General features: G+C 33.6%; 1 protein-coding gene across 1 annotated transcript in view; it reads left to right on the top strand.

The window, feature by feature from the left end:
- The window catches only part of DNAH12 (dynein axonemal heavy chain 12), a 304,653-nt gene that overhangs the window by 243,090 nt on the left and 42,194 nt on the right, over positions 1-19,369 (top strand). The window contains 4 exon segments of the mRNA XM_037798810.1: positions 5,042-5,182; positions 12,959-13,117; positions 13,276-13,420; positions 19,078-19,228. Coding sequence (XP_037654738.1) covers positions 5,042-5,182; positions 12,959-13,117; positions 13,276-13,420; positions 19,078-19,228 — 596 coding nt within the window.

Raw genomic sequence — 19,369 nt, 5'->3', positions numbered from 1 at the left:
ATATTTTCACTTTAAAAAGTTAATGAATGTGTATGGATTTTGGAATCACACACAGAAGACAGGGATTAAATCGCAATTCTGGCCGTGTGACCACAGACAAGTCAGTTAATCTTTCTGTAATCACCTCAATTGTCCTTATGTAGTACCTAGCTTATACAGTTGTTATAAGAATTAAAAGAAACAATGTTTGTAAAGTGTTTATGTCAATGTCTGGTAATTTAGTAACGGTTACAGTTGTTAAGTAAAATAAAAATATTTGAGCCTAATAAGTACTATAAGGAAAGTGTTTCTACATGGATTCCAGTTGAGCAATCTCTCTAGAGTGATTGAAATCCCTAAGCTGTCCCAGTTAAGATATAGAATTTGGATTTACACAAACCACATGATACGGGAAATTCAAGTTGAGGAATTGCCATAAGTATTGGTTCCAGGCTGGTGGCCCCAAAGTCATCTAGGACCATGGAAGATTTAAATGTAAAACTACTAATGGAGGGACACTCTGACAACCAAAATCACCCAGGATTTCCACACAAGAACAAATTCCCATTAAGATGAACTCACATTTAAAATAAATAGTAAACAAATAAGGAAATGAACTACTATGAGAGTCAGCATACAAAACAAATGGGAGGATTAGCATCCCAAATACTTAAGATAATTTTTAAAATCTGTAAAAGAACATAAAATAAGTATGTTTTGAAGATTAAAGAGATGAAACAAAAATAGAAAACTTAAGAAAAAGATAAGACATTATGAAAAAAGGACAAGCAGATATGAAAAACAACCAAATGAAACTTTTAAATGAAAAAAAATTATTGAATATTTTTAAAGAGGTGGCAGGGGCAGACTTCTGCTTCTGACCATTATACAGTAGCTCATATCTGGCTTTCCCTATTGGGAACGACTATAAAAGAATTTAAGACATTGGAAAGAAAGCAAAAAAATCAGAATTTTTGGAGTCCAAGTTCCTGGAGAGAACAGAAACACACCCAGGTGAGGCCCACATTTTCTCCCACTTTTTTCCTAAGGGTATTGACTGATTCTCGGTGCAAGGGAACAGGGACCAAGTAGAAAACAGCAATCTAGGGCTGGTGGCAGACTCGTTGAATAAGAGAGTCAGAGGTTGGAGTTTGGGACTGCCAACATGCCAGGAGTTGAAGTGACAAGATCTTGGAGAGGAGGGAACTGCAGAGTATGGAGCCCAGAGTATTTCCCCTTGAGACGTTTGCCAACTCCCAAGCTCTACATGGTTGTAGAGCAAGACACAGAGAAACAAGGAAGAGAACAGCAAGTAGGAAGCTAAAGAGCTATGCAGAAGTTTCTTGGAGCTGGGAAGACAGGTTGGCATTCAGAGCATGCCAAGTTGGAAGGGTGCTGGTACATTTCTTTAGGCTTTGTGTTGAAATCTCAGAAGGGCCACTTCCCAGGGGTATGGGCAATAGACTGTCCATAACTGTGAAACCCAGCCTTGATGAGATCTACCCAGGATCTCTTCCTCTCTCTACCTGACAGAAAATTAAATCCTCTCTGCAGGAAGATAAATTATCCAGATCCCCTACAGTTTTTTATACACTGTGTCCAGTATTCAATAAAAAGTTTACCAGGAATGCCAAGAAACAACCAAATGACAAAATCCAGGAGAAAACCAACAATAGAAATATATCAATAGGTGACCCCAGCTATTGAAATTATTATTCAGGGATTTTAAGATAACTATTATCAATATGTTGAAGAAAATAGAGGAGAATATGGAGAATTTCACCAGAGACTTGGAATCGATTTTTAAAAGAATTAAATGGAAAGTTGAGAACTGAAAAATGCAGTAACTGAAATTCAGAAGAATAATAAGAAAATATTCTGATTGAAGCACAGAGAGAAGGGGGCATAGTGAAAAGTTCTAAGTATGTATAATTGGAATCCCATAAGAGAAAAAAAGAGAATGGAACACATTAATATTTAAAGAAATAGTGACAAAGAATTTCCCCAAAGTGATGAAAAACATGAAGCTACAATTCAAGAAGGCATGAAAAACATACGTAGAATAAATAAAAAGAAAACCACCCTTAGAACCATAATGAGCTACCACTTCACCCTTGGTAAGGTTGTAGAGAAATTGAAACTCTTGTTCTTTGCCTTTGTTCATTTTTAAATGGTGCCTCCACTTTGAAAAACATTTTGGCAGATAATCAAAATGTAAAGATAGATTTACGATATGACCCAGTGATTACACTCTAGATATAAACACGAGATTGAATGCATACATCCACACAAAAACACAGTTCTTTTTGTTTTTAGACATAAAATAACTGTATTTCAAAAGTTACTTGGATTAGTTTCCCCTTCTTCGATGGGTAATTTTATTCATGTGAAATACAGTTAGATTCATTTGTTTATTTTTATTTCATGTTAGTTTTTTTCTCATCCTTTTTAATTTTAATTTTATTATATTTTAGAGTTCATAAAGCATTAATATGACTCTAAAAGCCAATCCTTAAAACAAGTGTCATTACCTGCAGCTTTTCCATTCCATTCTCGTGGACCCAAGTATTACTTTTTTAAATTAAACTTTAAATTTTGAGATAATTGTAGTTTCACATACAATTGTTAGATGTGAAACAGAAAGATCCTGTGTACCCTTTACCCAGTTTCCCCCAATGTTACCTTCCTGCAAAACTATAGTAGAGTGTCACAACCAAGATATTCATATTGATACAGTCAAGACAGAACATTTCCATCACCACAAGGAAACCCATGTTGCCCTTTTATAGCCACCCCCACTTCCCTCCCACCTCACCCCATCTTTAATCCCTGGCAACCACTAATCTCTTCTCCAAATTTGTAATTTTGTCATTTCAAGAATGTTAAGTAAGTGGAATCATACAATATGTAATATGGGGGGATTGACATTTTTCATTCATAATTCTCTGGATATCCATTCACATTTTTGCATATATTAATAATTTTGTTCTTTTATACTGCTGAGAAGTAGTCCATAATATAATGTACTCCATTTTGTTTAATCATTCACCTGCTGAAGGGCATCTGTGTTATTTCCAATTTGAGGCTAATTACCAATAAAGCTGCTGTTGTCCTTCATGTACAGGTTTTTGAGTAAACAGAAGTTTTGATTTCTCTGCGATACATGCCTGAGAGTGCAATTGCTAGGTCACGTGGCAGTTGCTTGATTAGTCTTTTAGGAAACTGCCAAACTGTTTTCCAGAATGACTGTACCATTTTATATTCCTTAAGAATTGCTCTTTAAAAATGAACCAAAAAAATGGAAGCAATATATACATATTGCAAAATTTTAAAAATACCAAAGTGTATAAAGAAGAAAATAAACGTTATAATCCCACCCAGAAATCACCACTTTCGTCTATATATTTTCTGAGTTTTAATGCATGTTTTAATGTGAGGGTCTTCGTCTAGCTTTTAAGTTTCTTTGGGGCAAGTGAATATTTCATGACTTTTACATTTCATATGTGTCTCCCTAGCATAGGCTTCACACTTACAGAGATTTAATATGTGTTTTAACATTAACTGATTGTTTTCAGTTATTTTTGGTTAGAATAAGAAATTTAAGATTTTAGAAATGAGAAATGGTGTAAACCATATTTCACTTTCTCACAGAATTATAACCTACTTTTAAAAACTTTTTATTTTTAAATACTTACAGATTCCTTGATGTTTTTACTCTGGGTCTTTAACGTACTATATTCAATTTTTAGAATTGGTTTTATTCCACATAAGATCTTCACACACTGTCATCTTTTAACTATACTAAGCTTTGAAAGCTCATACTAAAGAATCGTAAGCTTTTTGTTTATAAAACTTTTTACTTTATTTGCATAGTTTTGAGGTGAATTTTTTTACGTAGAGAGCTCTCCTATCTTTGAGGTGTATATTTAGTAAGAGGAATGTGGTCCAAAACAACGTCACTAGTAATTTTGGTAAATTTTGGTGTTACTATTTTAAACACTGCAGGTACCTAAAGATCAAATTCAATGTGACAATGTGCGATGGTGTAACTGACTGTGAAAACTGTTGCTTTTAAAACCACTTCTTGCATGTTAGGTTTTATCCATCAAGCTCAAGCTTTTCATGTAGCATCTGACAATCTTAGGAAAGATGGCCTCAAGGAGTAATTCAGACTCCATATTGATAGACTGCCTTAGAAACCTGATTTTCTCTTGGGCTTTGAACAAGCTGGTCTTTCTCTAGTTTAAATACAGACTCATGTGCTTACTATTGAAAACTCCAGATATTGATAAGACCTGGAAGGCAAATACTGACTTTTGTTCCCCCTTGTTTTTAAGTAGAGGACAAATGAACAAGATTTTTAAAGTACTTTTGAGGTGCATGAGCAACACATGAAGCAATATGAATTAACTGTGGGTCCCCTTCCAATGTCCAAGTCCTTTTGAACCTATGAAACTTTTTAAGTTATAGTAATTGTATGGTCCTACTTTCTTCTTTACATCCTAGAAACTAATGTGTTTATAATCATGTTATTAATTCTTGGGACAAATTGCAAGACAGTGAGATAGTTAAAATGATCTTTCATGTTGAAAAGTTGGAAACTGTTTGAGAATACACCGATATTTAAAGTATAGAATAAAATAATTGCTATATAAGACTCTTTGAAATTTTGGTTTTAAGTTCTTAATTAAAACAATTCCCATAAAAAATAAAATAAAATAAATAAATGCATACATACATACATACATACTTACAGATTCCCAAGAAGTTACCAAAAAAAATGTACAGGGATGTCCCATGTTCCCTTCACTCATATTCTCCAATGATAACATCTTATATTACTATAATACAATTTCACATCCGAAAGTGACATTGGTACAATCTATAGAGCTCATTCAGATTTCATCAGTTTACATGTACTTGTGTGTGTGTGTGGTTCCATATGTTTTTAATACTGGATAATTTGATAACATAAAACAACTTATATTTTAATTTATGTTACTTATTTTTCTTAGTTTTGTTTTGACTCAGTTTCTTTTCCTTTTTTTTTTAAATCCTTTAGTAACAAATCCAAAATTTTGGAAAAGCGCCTACGATATTTAAATGACCACTTCACATACAACTTATATTGTAATATATGCAGATCACTATTTGAGAAGGACAAGCTGTTGTTTTCCTTTTTATTATGTGCCAATCTTCTTCTGTAAGTTACTTGCATTTTCTTAATTTATGTACTTGAAAAAAATACCTCTCAGGAAAATCTAATCTTAAATAAGCATTCAGATTAGATTCTTGTATGAATTCTGTGAGAATTTAGTGTATGTATTTCACTAATAACCATGGCTTCTATAGTAGTATTCATTTTTTAATGTTTATTTGATTTTTAAAATTTAGATCACACAGCTTGTTCACAAAAATATTAATGTATGTTTCGAAAAATTCTTACAAAGTGAAAGTCTGTATAATTGCCTCCAAGAAATAGAACATTCCCATCATACCTGAAGTACTTTTTGTACTCCTTCCAAAATACCACTCCTCTCTCCTTCCCAAAGATAATTACTATCCTGACTTCTAACGCTGAAGTTTAGTTTTGTCTTCACATAAATGAAAGCAAATAGTATGTATTTTATCTGGCTTCTTTCTCTGAACATTATCTTTGTGAGATTCATCCATGTTGTTATGTGGCTATAGTTTGTTTTTATTGTTTTATAGTATTACCTTGTATGAATGCATCACAATTTATTCTTTCTACTGTTGATGAACATCCGGGTTGTTTCCAGCATGGAGCTGCTATAAATAATGGCACTGTGAACGAACATTCCTGTACATAGCTCTTGGTGCACATGTGAGCATATTTCTGTTGAGTCTATACCTAGAAAGAAATTTGCAAATTGTTTTCCAGAATGATTGTACCAGTTTAGAGCCCATTATCAGTGTTTGAGCATTCTATTGCTCCAAATCCTCACTGTCATTTTGTATTATCGTTTTTAAAAATCAGTTTTGAGATGTGGGGAGTATTATTGCATTGTAGTTTAAATTTATATTTCCCTGATGACTGATGAAGTTGGGCATGTTTTCATATGTTTATAGGCCATTTACAAATCATTTTTATGATGCACCTCTTCATATCACTTTCATATTTCTCTTTTGAGTTATCTATGTTTTTCTTATTGATTTGTATGAGTTTTTTACATATTCTGGATACAAATCCCTTGACAATTATGTGTGGCAAATATCTCCCACTCTCTAGTTTGCTTTTTTATTCTCAGTGTTGCCTTTTGTTGAACAGAGTTTTTAATTTTAATATAGTCCAATACTTTGTGCTCAGTAAGAAATTTTTCTCCAGCCTAAAATTATAAAGGTATTTTCCTATATTATCATCTTGAAGCTTTATTGTTTTGCCTGTCATGTTTAGATCTAGAACTGACTTGTGTGTATAGTCTGAGGTGTAGATATCAAGTTTCTTTTTTTTCCTTTACAGATATCCACTTGTTGAAAAGACTGACCTTTTTCCACTGCTCTATCATGCCACCTTTCCCATAAATGTTATAGACATATATCTAGACATTATTCAGTTTAATTACTGTATTTGTCTGTAGTTATTTAACCTTCAAATATGTCTTGATGTCTGATAAAGTGTCCTCCAATGTGGTTATTTTATACGAGTGTCTTTTCTATTCTTGAACCTTTATATTTCTGTATAAATATTAGAATAAGTCTTTCAAGCCCCAAGAGGGAAAATACTAAGCAACCTCTTGGACTTTTGATTGGTAGTGCATTGAACTATAGTTTGGTTTGTGAAAAAATTAACAACTTTACAACGTTGAGTATTCCAATCTAAGACTATAATATGTCACTCTATTTCCTTAGTTTGTTATTTCATTTCTCTATAAGATGTTTTATAATTTTCTGTATCTTGCACATCTTTTATTAGGTTTATTCCTGGGTAGTTAAAAATTCTTCATACTGCAAATCTTTGGGAGTGATGAAAGTGTTCTAAAACTTGATTGTTTGGAATGATGGAAATGTTTTGGTAATGGATGGTAGTGATGGAAGCACAGCTTTGTGAATATAATTAACACCACTGAATTATATATCTGAATGTGGTTAAAAGGGGAAATAACAGATTTCAGAATAAACTTTTAAAAAAAATCCATGGAACAACACTACACAGTGAACCCCAAGTCAAAACATGGACTATAGTTACTAGTACAATTATAAAAATGTTCCATCATCAATTGTAACAAATGTTCCACACCAAAGTAAGATGTTAATAATAGGGTGATGTATGGGAATCCTGTATTTTATGCATGGTTGTTTTGTAAACCCACAACTTCTCTAATAGAGGAAAATTAAATTAAATTAAAAATTAAAAACTTAAAAAAAAATTCTTCCTGCTATGGTAAATGGTATCTTTCACTCTATTTCATTTTTTGACTTCTTTTTTTTGCTGGTATGCAGAATTACAATGGACTTTTTATATATTTATTTGGTATCCAGTGACCTTGTTTAACTCATTTAGATTCTAATAATTTATCCATAGATTATTTGGATTTTCTATGAATACAAACATATTGTCTATGAATAATGACGATTTCAGTTTTTCTTTATAATATTTATATTTGTTAGGACTTAAATCCTAAACAAGTCTTATCTCATTTTGATTTCAAAGGGAAAGTTTTCACTATTTAACCATTAAGACTGATGTTTTCTGTGGGTTTTTATAAATATTTTTTGTCGATTTAAGGTTGTTCCTTTCCATTATTAGTTCTTTAAGTGTTTTCTCTTTAAATGGTGAGTGAATATTGAAATTTATCAAATGATTTTTTTCATATTCTGAGAACTTACGATTTTTCCTTTGTTCTGTTCATGCACTATATTACATTGGTTGATCTTTTTTAACAGCTTTATTGAAATATGATACATACACCATTTAATTCACCCATTTAAGGTTTACAATTCAGTGGTTTTAGTATATTCACGGAGTTGTCTAACCAGCAGCACAGTTTCAGAACGTTTTCATAACCTCAAAAAGAAACTGTGTTGCCTTTAGCTATCATCCCCACCCCCGCATCACCTCATCCTACATGCAGGAAACCCTAAGTAACTACTATTATATTTTGCCGGTTTTTGCTAGTTCTTCAGAGATTCTGTGGGGGAATTATACTGTTGTCTTTGTTGACTAGAAGCCTCTTATCTTTATTATTTCCTCCTTTCAACTTTCTTTGGGTTTGATTTGCCCTTTTTTCCTGCCTTTTTACATGGATGCTTAGCTTGTTGGTTTTCAACCTTTCTTCTTTTCTGATATTTACATTTAAGACTATAAATGTACCTCTAAGCATTGCTTTAAAGGTAAATCTGATATATAGTATCAAATATATCAGTAAAGCATTTTCACTACCATACAGTTCAAATGTTTTCTAATTTTCATTGTGATTTTTATTAATGGGTTACTTATAATTGTATTGCTTAATTTACAGCATTAGGGAATTCTCAAGTTATCTTTTTGTTATTGATTTCTATATTAATTGCTCTGTACTCAAATAACATATTTTGTACGATTTTAGTCATTTGATATTTGTTTAGACTGCCTTATGATCCAGAATATGGTCAATTTTTTAGTGTTCTGCATATATTGGGTGCATAATTGTATATATGTTAATTAAAGTCTGTTGATCTCATTCTTCATCTATGTTCATCAACCCATCTAATTCTTTTGTTTGATTGTTTTATCAGTTAATGGGAAAAAGTACATTAAAATTTCCCACTATGATTGTGAACTGATCCATTTCTCCTGCATTATATATTTTGAAGCTGTGTTTTTAGGAGCATTCATATTTAGAATTTTTATAGTGAATAAAACATTATATCATTGTAAAGTATTACATATTACATCTAGTAATTCATTTTGCCTTATAGTTTGCTTTTTCTAATGGTAATATAGCTATACTTTGCCCCTTAATTTAGTGTTTATATGGTATATCTTTTTCATCATTTATTTTCAACATTTTGTAGCCTTATATTTTAGATATGTCTTGGAAGCAACACGTAGTGGGCTTTTAAAAATCCAGTTTGACAATCTTTGTTAAGTATGCTTAGTCCATCTATATATAATATAATTTTTATATTTTGGGGGTTAAATCTACCACTTATTATGTATCCCAGCAGTTGTGTTTGCTTTTTCTCCCCTTTCTTGCCATTTTATAAAGTTGATTTTCAGTGTTTTTTTTTCAGTTTTCCATCTTTTATCTTTTACTCTTCTTTTAATGATCATCTTAGGAATTATAATATGTACCTGCAAAATGCCTTAATTATTTTTACTGCTTCTGCCTTTTTCCCACACAATGCGAAGACTTAAAAATTTTTATCTCCGTGTACCACTTCTAGTTTATTTGCTCTTGTTTCCATATATTTCAATTTTCTCTGTATTTTAAGCTTTATGAGAGGTTCTTTTTATTGTCTATACAGTAATTCTTCATTTAAATTTACCCACATATTTACACCTTTCGTTGCAATTTATTCCTTTGTTCACTTCCACATTTCCCTATGGTATCTATTTTTGTTTTCCATGAAAAAATCTCTTTAATATTTCATTCATTGTATGTCTGCTGGTCATGAATTCTCTTAGTATTAATGTGTGTGAAAATATATTTTACTTTCATTCTTGAAGGATATTTTTGCTAGGTTTAGAATTTCTCGTAACATTTGGAACTATTCATTGTCTTCTAGCTTCCACTATTTTGAATTTTTTAATTGTTCTTCCTATGAAAGTAAGGTACCTTTATTCTTAGGCTGTTTTTAAGGTTTTATTTCCCAATCTCTACTAGCCCTTACCTCTTCTCCAGAGGTAACTACCATACTAACTTCAAATAGTGTGTTTTTCTTTTGACTTATCCTGTTTGAGATTCCTAGGGCTTTTTGATTCTGTAGCTTGATAGAAACTGATTTGAAAATACTCAGTAATAATTTCTTCAATCCCTTTTTCTTTTCTAGTTCACTATTAAACTTTCTTATGCATACCTTCTATATTTTCTAGCTCTTTGCTTCTCAAAATTTTATTATTCTAATTCAATAATTCTCTTGTCATATGTCAAATGCTACAAAATACATCCATTTAACTCTAAATTTAAATTATTGTAAAGATAAGCAAATACATGTATGGTTTCTTTTTTCCTTTCTTTCTTACAAAAATGTAATACACTATATATGCTTCTTTGCACTTTTTTTTCTATTAACAATATGCACTGGAAGCCACTCCTTAGATATTTCTTTTATTCTTTTTTAAGCTTTATTGAGGTATAATTTATATACCATGCAATTCACTACTGTAAGATAATAGTTCAATGATTTTTAATAAATCTATACTGTTGTGCAACTATCACCAAAGTCCAGTTTTAGAACACCTCCATTGCTTCAAAAAGTTTCCTTGTGTCCATTTAGTCAATCTCTGTTCCTACTCCTAGTCCCAGGCAACCACCAATCTGCTTTCTGTCTCCACAGTTTACCTATTCTAGAAATTTTATGTGAATAAGACTTGTTGTTTCACCCAGAATGTGGTCTGTCTTTGTAAATATTCTCTGTGCCCTTGAAAAGAATGTGTATTTTGCTGTTCTTGGGTAGAGTGTTCTATAAATGTCATGTAAGTCATGTTGGTCTTATGTCTTCTATGTCTTTATCAACTAGCTGTGTACTTGTTCTATCAGTTATTGAGTGTTGGAATTGCTAACTATAATTTTGAATTTCTCTATTTATCCTTTTGTTTTAAAGCTCTGATTTTAGGTGCATAAATATTTAGGACTGTTATGTTCTCTTGATGAGTTATCTTTTTAATCTTTGGTTATATCTTTTGCTCTGAAATCTACTTTGTCTGATATTATTATATCCCTTCCAGCTTTCTTTTGATTAGTGTTAGTATGGTATATCTTTTTCCATCCTTTTAACTTTTAATCTCTTTGCATCTTTATATTTAAAGTGTGTCCCTGTATATTGCATATAGTTGGGTCTTGCTGATTTTGTCCAGTCTGATCATCACTGCCTTTTAATGAGGTTGTTTAGACCATTTACAAATAATGTGATTATAGATAGTTATGTTTAAATTTACTGTCTTATTTCTTTTCTGTCTCACTTATCTGTTTTTTTTTGTTCTGTTTCTGCCTTTCTGCCTTTTTTTAGATTGAATATTTTTTATGATTCCATTTGGTCTCCTTTGTTGACTTAGTAGCTATAACTGATACTGATTAAAGTGGGGGTTCTCTGCCCGCTAGGCATAACAACCAATCTGTAACACCAGGGTTTGCAAAGTGCAGAGCAAGGAGATCAGTAGGCTTATGGGCCTCAGTTATGTCTCCCTAAGCTGCAGTAACTCTACAAGTTTTAAAATAGTCAAAGACAGATAGGATAATGAGTATAGTGGCTCAAGATGATGAAAATAGAGATAGTCTAATTATTGAGCATGTGCAGACTGATTACATGCCTAGTCACAGAACATATGTAAGAAAATGGAGGCCTTAATATGATGATGGTTGTGATTTTTAGTATTATAATGAAGTTAGGTCACATATAGGTTACAGTTTAACCTACTGCACGTCAGGCTGGCCAACTTCGGTTAGATACAGCTTTGTCTAGTAAGATAGTTTAGGAATTGGGCTGGGTAAGTTCTAGGCTGACTCAAGTCCCTTCATTAGTAAACATTAGGGGCTGTCTTCTGTGATCCTAAGACTCTAAAGTTGAAAAACAGGATTAGGGGGTACAAGTGGGGCCAGTCACAAGGTTTCTACAATCACAAGATAAAGGCTATAGAGTTATACAATCATTATCAAAGATCAAGGCAGCTGGGCCACAGTTCAGTAATTTTGGGTACTTCCTTCTGTCTATTCTAATATATTAGAAAGTAAGAGGAACATCTATATAATGATTCAGTAATAATAATTTGTTAATTCTTGGTTTCTCAGTTATAATTTTGGATATTGTATCTTTCCTCTCTAGAAGTTACACTTGGTTTTTTTTTAATATATCTTCAATTTCTTTCTTCACCAAGAAAAATTTTGTTGTATTTTTCTTTAAATCATTCAGCATATTTGTTGTAGCTATTTTAATGTCTTCTCTACTTATATATCATCTCTACCACTTCTAGTCTGTTACTATGGACTGATTATTCTCCTGGTTATGAGTGCTTTGAATTTTATTTTGGTAAATGCTGGCTCTTTTGTATTCCTTTAAAGATCATTACACTTCACTTTTGCAGGTAGTTAAACTACTACTGGATTAGCTTGATCATTTCAAGACTTGTTTTTAAGCTTTCTTATGGCAGTTTTAGAAGCCTTTATTCTAAAGCCAGGATAGCTTCACTACTAAGATACGATCCCTCTGGTGTCTCTCCTGAATTCTCCCAGTATTCAGCAAAAGCTTAACTCTGGTTGGCAAGAACTCATATCTCCCAACCCTGTGTGAGTTCTGGGAACTGTTCAGTTTACAGCTCCCCAGACATTCTTTGCCTGGCCTTCTGGAGTTTTACCTTACTCATACATGTTGTAGTATTTAGCTTTAGAATCGAGAGGACACTTACACAGATTTTTGGAGCTCCCTTTCTATGCATTTCCCTCCTCTCTGGTACTCTGCCCACCAATTCCTGCCTCCTCAGCCTTCCTGAACTGATCTGTGTTGCCTCTCCTCAGCAATACTGCCACACTCTGATTTAAATCCCCTTCCTGCTCTATGGTCTGGAATGTTCCTCCAGGCAGACAGCTGAGGCAGTCATAGGGCCCACCTTGTCTCCCTTCTTTCAGGGACTATAGTCCTGCACTGGCTATTGTACAATTTCCATAAACAGTGTTTCATTCACTTTTGTCCAGTTTTCTAGTTTTTTACAGCAGGAGAGTAAGTACAGTTCTGGTTACTCCATCCTAGCTAGAAGCAGAAGTTGACTACATTCAAATTTAAAAATCAACGATTTACAACAGTCCTTATTTTGTGAATACAGGGCAAAGAAAGAGATTGAATACCAGGAACTGATGTTTCTCTTAACTGGAGGAGTGAGTCTTAAGAGTGCTAAGAAAAATCCTGATCCATCCTGGTTACCAGATAAAAGCTGGGAGGAAATATGTCGGGCAAGTGAATATCCTGCCTTCAAAGAACTCAGGTACTTGTTTAAATTGGATGACTTAGTATTGAATAGTGATGGTAAATTTGTAATCTGAATGGTCCCACAGCTGTCTGTTTTTGTCCCCTTGCTCAGTAATCTTGTTTTTAAATATTTTCCCCAATGAAAAGAATATTTATTAAGCATTTTTTCATTAGGGAGCATTTTTGTGAAAATATATTGGAATGGCGGGAAATCTATGACAGTAAAGAACCACACAATGCTAACTTTCCAGAACCAATGGATAAGATGCTAAATGAGCTACAGAAAATAATAATTCTTCGGTGCTTAAGACCTGATAAGGTAAAAGTTAAATGTGTTCTATTTGAAAACCAGATAATTTGCTACTTATGTGCCAGGTTTAAAGTTATTGTTATTTGGTTCTTTAATCCTCATTTCAGATGTGAGGGGTTAATGTTAATTTAACTTCCTATATTTGAGTGTTTATAGTTTTCCTTAACTTGGGAAAAATTTTGGCCATTATTTCTTCAAATATTTGTGTGCCCACACCCAAGATTCTAATTATATATACATTAACATTTGACTGCTTGATATTATGTCACAGGTGACTGGTACTCAGTTATTTTTTCATCTTCTGTATCTCTGTACTTCCGTTTGGGAAGTTTCTATTGTTATCTTAAGGTATGATCATTTCTTCTGTTATAGTGTTTAATGTGCTATTAACTCCATCCAATTAACTTTTTAATTTGGCTATTATATATTTTATTTCTAGAAATTCCTTCTAGTTTCTTTTTTATATTTTCTATTTCTCTTATTTTATTCATATTTTCCTTTAAATACTTGAATACAATTATAATAGATATTTTAAAATATTTGACCGCTAATTCTGTCATTTCTTGGTCTGTTTCTATTGCCTGAATTTTCTCTTGGTTATGAGTTACATTTTTCTGTTTCGTAGCATACCCAGTAATGTTTGACTGGATATTGATAGTTTGATTTTTTTTTCTTCCTTTAAAAATTGTTGAACTTTTGTTCTGCTAGTTCAGGGATCAGTAAACCACACCTTCAGACCACATCCTTCCCATGACCTTGTTTTTATCCAGCTGTGAGCTAAGAATGGAATTTACATTTTTAAAGTGTTAAATAATAGAAGACGGCCACAGAAACCATATGTGACCCACAAAGCCTAAAATATTTACCATCTAGCCCTTTATAGAAAAAGCTTGCCAACCCCTGTGCTAGGTAGTTCAATTACTTAATTTTAGGTTGTTCCTTTTGAAAATTGTTTTTAAGATTTATCAAGGCATGTCTAGAGAAGCCTTTACTCAATAGATAGTTTAGCGCCACTACTAAGTTATGGCTCTTCTGGGGTCTTTCCTAAATGCCCCAAGTAATCAACAAGGATTCTCCACTGTGGCTATTGGAAACTTGAATGATTCCCTGCTATGCATGAATCTGGCTGTTCCCCAGCTCACAATGTCGCAGTCACCCTCTGCTTGGCCTTAATACAGGTACACATAGTATTCAGCAAAGATTCAAGGGTACTGCTATGCATATTTCTGAGCTCTTTTTCTTCATGGCTCCCTCCTAATAAGAACTCTACATCTTCCAGAAACCTTATAGATACTCCTTGAACGCTTGTCTCTGTCTTCCCAACTCAGCAACACTGTGTTGCTCTGCTTCAGTCGCTTTCCTTGTCCTGTAGTCTAGAATGCGTCTCTGGGCAGAAAGCAGAGGGCATAAGAGGATTCACCTTGTTTCTTTTTTATCAGTAATCACATTCCTGCGCCACCTGTTGCCTAATGTCTGACAATGACTGTTTCATTAATTTTCCTCATTTTTTAGTTGTTTTTGATGGGAGGTTTAATCTGATTCTTGTTACTCCATCATGGGTGGGAACAGAATATGGTAAAAAAATATTGTACGTTTCACAATTTTGTTAGTTTAAATATGTTCAGAAAGCTTTCTACAAGCAAGATAGGTAGGCTGATATCAGTTTTCACACATTCAATAAAGGTGATTATGGTGTTACAAAAGAAAAATTTTCAAACAGAAAGAAAACTAAAAACCATGTCCAGACATGTAGTTCAAACTTTGAGTGAGTCACTTCACCCTTCTGTGATACAGATTCACCATTTTTGAAATGAAGGTGTTTGAAGTGATTGCTATAGTCCTTCTCTCCCTCCCTCCCTTTTCCCTCCCTTCCTCTCTTCCTCCTTTCATTCCTCCCTTCTTTTCTTTCTTTTAATATTTCATGCTTTTAATAAAGTTCTCGCAAGGAACTTGATCTAATGCTTCATTCAGTCTCTGGGTAGGTTCAAACAGAGATCTACCTAATTACTTGACCCCTGAAGCATTTCTCCTTACTCAAACTCCCAAAGACCTTGTACTTTGTTAAAACTTACCTCATTCTTCTCTACCTGATAGTTGTATATGCATACATTTCCCTCTGCCTTAGTTTGCCAGAGCTGCTATAACATATGCTACTCAATAGGTTGGCTTAAAAACAGGAATTTATTGTCTCACAGTTTTGAAGGCCAGAAGTCCAAAATCAGAATGTCAGTAAGGCCATGCCTTCTCTCAGGGTCAGTAGTATTCTGTGATGATGTTGTAGTTTGGTAGGCTGCTTGAGCAAATACCATGAAATGGGTCCAGTTAAACAATGTAATTTATTTGCTCACAGTTTTGAGGTTAGGAAGAAATCCAAATCAAGGCATCATTAAGGTGATGCTTTCTCCCCAAAGACTGTGGCATTCTGGGCTGGCTACCAGAAATCCTTGGTCCTTAGCTTGTCACGTGGCAAGGTACATGGTGATATCGCCTGGTCTCTCCGTTCTTCTCCACATTCTGTTGATGTTCATCTGCTGGCTGCTCTATCTAGCCGCCTCTCTTTCTTCTGTCTGAATTTCATTCTGCTTATAAAGGACTCTAGTAATAGGATTAAGACCCATCCTGATTGAGGTGGGCCACACCTTAACTGAAGTAACCTCATCAAAAAGTCATACTTCCTATAGGCTCACACCTATAGGAATGGATTAGGTTTAAGAACATGTTTTTCTGGGGTACCTACAGCTTCAAACCACCACACATGCTGATCTGCTTCATTGTCTCCTCCTGTGACTTTCTGTGACTTCTGGTTTCTAAATCTTTTGGTTTCTTCTGATATCTGGATTCTCCTGACTATATCCTAATTTCTTCTCTTTATAAGGTCTCCAATGATACAGATTTAGACCCACCCTGATACAGTTTGGCCTACCTTAACTAAGAACATCTTCAAAAGGTCCTATTACAAGAATGTGATTAAGACTAAGAACATGTCTTTTGTTGGGTACATGATTCAATCCCCAATGCCCTCTCACTAGACAATAAATCCCTAGAGATCCAAAACAAAGCTTTAGTCATCGGAGGTAGCTGAAGGATTGAAATCTTTTATGAAAGGCTTGTAACTTTTTTTTTTTACATTAATTTACTGTAACAGGGTACTTTTTCTATAGAAAACTATCATGCTAGATTTCAATTACATCATGTCAGGAGATGGTGGCCCTAGTAGAGCTTAGAGTACTGGGGAGCAGTGTCTACGGCATTTCTCTTTTCTTAAATGTATATAATGATCTACTGTGCTAGGTAGGGACTATACATGGTGTCGGGTGTAGAGAACAAAAATAGACTTCATCTTTGCTCATGAGAAGTTATTAAAGAAAGGAAAAGCTGCCATGACATTATTAGCTCCTTTTTGGAAAACCTTCAGTGGACTTTCAATACTTATGGAGTAATGACAAAACTGTAGCCTGGCAGTTGGTATCTTTTTCTAACATGGCCACTTTCTGCCATTCCATTGCTATCTCTTTGAAACATCCACTGTTTCAAAATAATAAGAGAGCTGCTCAAAGCTACACAAAATTTACTTCTCTAGAATGTTCCATCCTTCCTTCTCACCTATTCCATGAAGCTTCCAGAACTACAAAAGCCTCCTGTGGTCCCTCCTCTCTCCACTGAATTCCTAGAGTTTTCTCTTTAGAGAAGCATTTGGCATTTAGAAGATAATGTCTTATGCCCCTTTGTACTTATTTTTAGCTTCTAATGCTGATGAGTAGCATTGATTTTTAAATTAATTTTAATATAATTTATAAGTCACATATCCCTGTTTTTCAAAACTCAAATGCTATTTTGAATGACAGGAGTAAGTGGGTATATAGTGAAATGTATACCTCCCATCTCCATCTCTCAGTCACTCAACATCCTTCCCCTCAGGCAATCAGTGTTATTTGCCTCTTTTGTATATTTGTATGCATTTAGAAATATGCACACACATAAATTCCTTTCCAACTTCTATTTAGCACAAAGAGCGTCAGGTACTTTTTTGCATATTGCTTTTTTCCCTATCAGTTCATAAAGAGCTTTCTTATTTTTTAAAAAAAAAATTGAGGTAACATATGTAAAATAAAATTTTCCATTTTAGCTATTTCTAAATGTACAATTTGGTGGCATTAATTACATCTATAATGCTACGCTGTGGTCACCATCATCCACTACCAAAGTCTTTTCATCATCTTAAGTAGAAACTGTACTCATTGAGAATAGTTAGTCATTTCCCACTCCACCCAGCCGCTGCCAACCTTTAATCTTCTTTCCACCTCTATGAATTTGCTTATTCTGGATATTTCATATAAGTGGAATCATACAATATTTGTCATTTTGTATCTGACTTATTTCACTTAACATGTTTTCCATTTTTTCATGTTGTAGCATGTGTCAGAACGTCATTGCTTTTTATGACTAAACATTATTCCATTATATGGCTATATAACATTTTGTTTATCCATTTATCAGTTGATGGACACTTGGTTTTTTTCCTACCTTTTGACTTCTGTGAATAATGAGGCTATGAACTCAGTGTACTCTCATTCTTTTTCACAAGTGCATAATATTCCATTGTATAAATTTATCATAATTTCTTATGATTACTAATGTTAGAACTTTATGATATTTTTTAATGTTATCTATTACTAAAATGCTGCAATGAATAATCTTATTTAAAAGTCATTTTTCAAATAGGCAAATATCTCTTTGAATAAAATCCTAGAAATTAAATTGCTGGGTAAGTGGGTTTGTTCATCTGTAATTTAAATAACTGTTGCCAAATTGCCTTCCACGAAAGTCACACCAATTTACTTGTCCACAGCAAATGTATGAGAATGTCTATTAACTCATACCTTTGCCCACACAATATGTTGCCAAACTTTTGGATCTCTGCCAATCTCATTGGGTGAAAAATGGTATCCACGTATGGTTATAATTTGTGTTTTCTTTTTATGAATATTAGAGTACAGACTAAGCTGCTGTAAAAGAAAAAGATCTAAAATGTAGTGACTTAAATGAAATAGAATTTAACTTCTCTCTCTGCTAATAGCCCAGGGGCAAGTGACTGGGGGCTGCCAGAGCAGAAGTGGTCTTGAGATCATCCAGACAGTCAGGTTAAGTCCCCTAGAGTGCATTCCTCATTAGCACGGTTGAAGCTGGCTCATGAGCACTACATCTGTTGAAGAGGAAAAGAGAATGTTAAAGGCAAACAGCTTCCTTATAAAAATATGATCTGGAATTCCATATATAATTTCTACTTGTATCCTTCTGGCCAAAACTTAGTCATATGGCCACACCTAGTGGGGTTCTATTGTCAGAAGGAGGCAAAGAAGGAGGGCAGTTTGCAGTCTCTGCTACACCAAATGAAGTTGAGCATCTTTTTGTATGTTTAAGATCTATTCATATTCCTTCTTTATAAATTGTTCATCTCCTTTGGCCATTTTTCTTTGGGGTTGTTGGTTTTTGTCCTGTCAATTTGTAGAAGCTTTTTATATAATAAATTAGTATTTTGTCTATGATAAGTTGCTTGTGTTTCTTAACCATTACACTCTTATTTTACTGTTGGTTGATTTTCAGTAACAATCAAAGCTATGTGACATAAAAGTTGCTCTAAAAGTCACATTTTCTCTTTTCAACAGATTACCCCAGCTGTAACAAATTATGTAACTGACAAACTAGGGAAAAAGTTTGTAGAGCCTCCACCATTTGATTTGACAAAGAGTTACTTGGATTCAAATTGCACAATTCCCTTAATCTTTGTGCTTTCTCCAGGAGCAGATCCTATGGCCAGTAAGTGAACACACTGTAAACTGTTAAGGAATTCTAAGTAATACATCTTGCTCAATGCCCATTTCTAAAATTATAAATCAGTTTGTAGATCCAGTAATTACAGAGAAAGGTAAATAGAATTTTCCATGATTAAACACCTAG

This window comes from Choloepus didactylus, chromosome 1 (genome assembly GCF_015220235.1).
Source record: "Choloepus didactylus isolate mChoDid1 chromosome 1, mChoDid1.pri, whole genome shotgun sequence".
Lineage (NCBI taxonomy): Eukaryota > Metazoa > Chordata > Mammalia > Pilosa > Megalonychidae > Choloepus > Choloepus didactylus.
The sequence above is the reverse complement of the archived record's forward strand: the minus strand, read 5'-3'. Positions and strand labels throughout refer to the sequence as shown.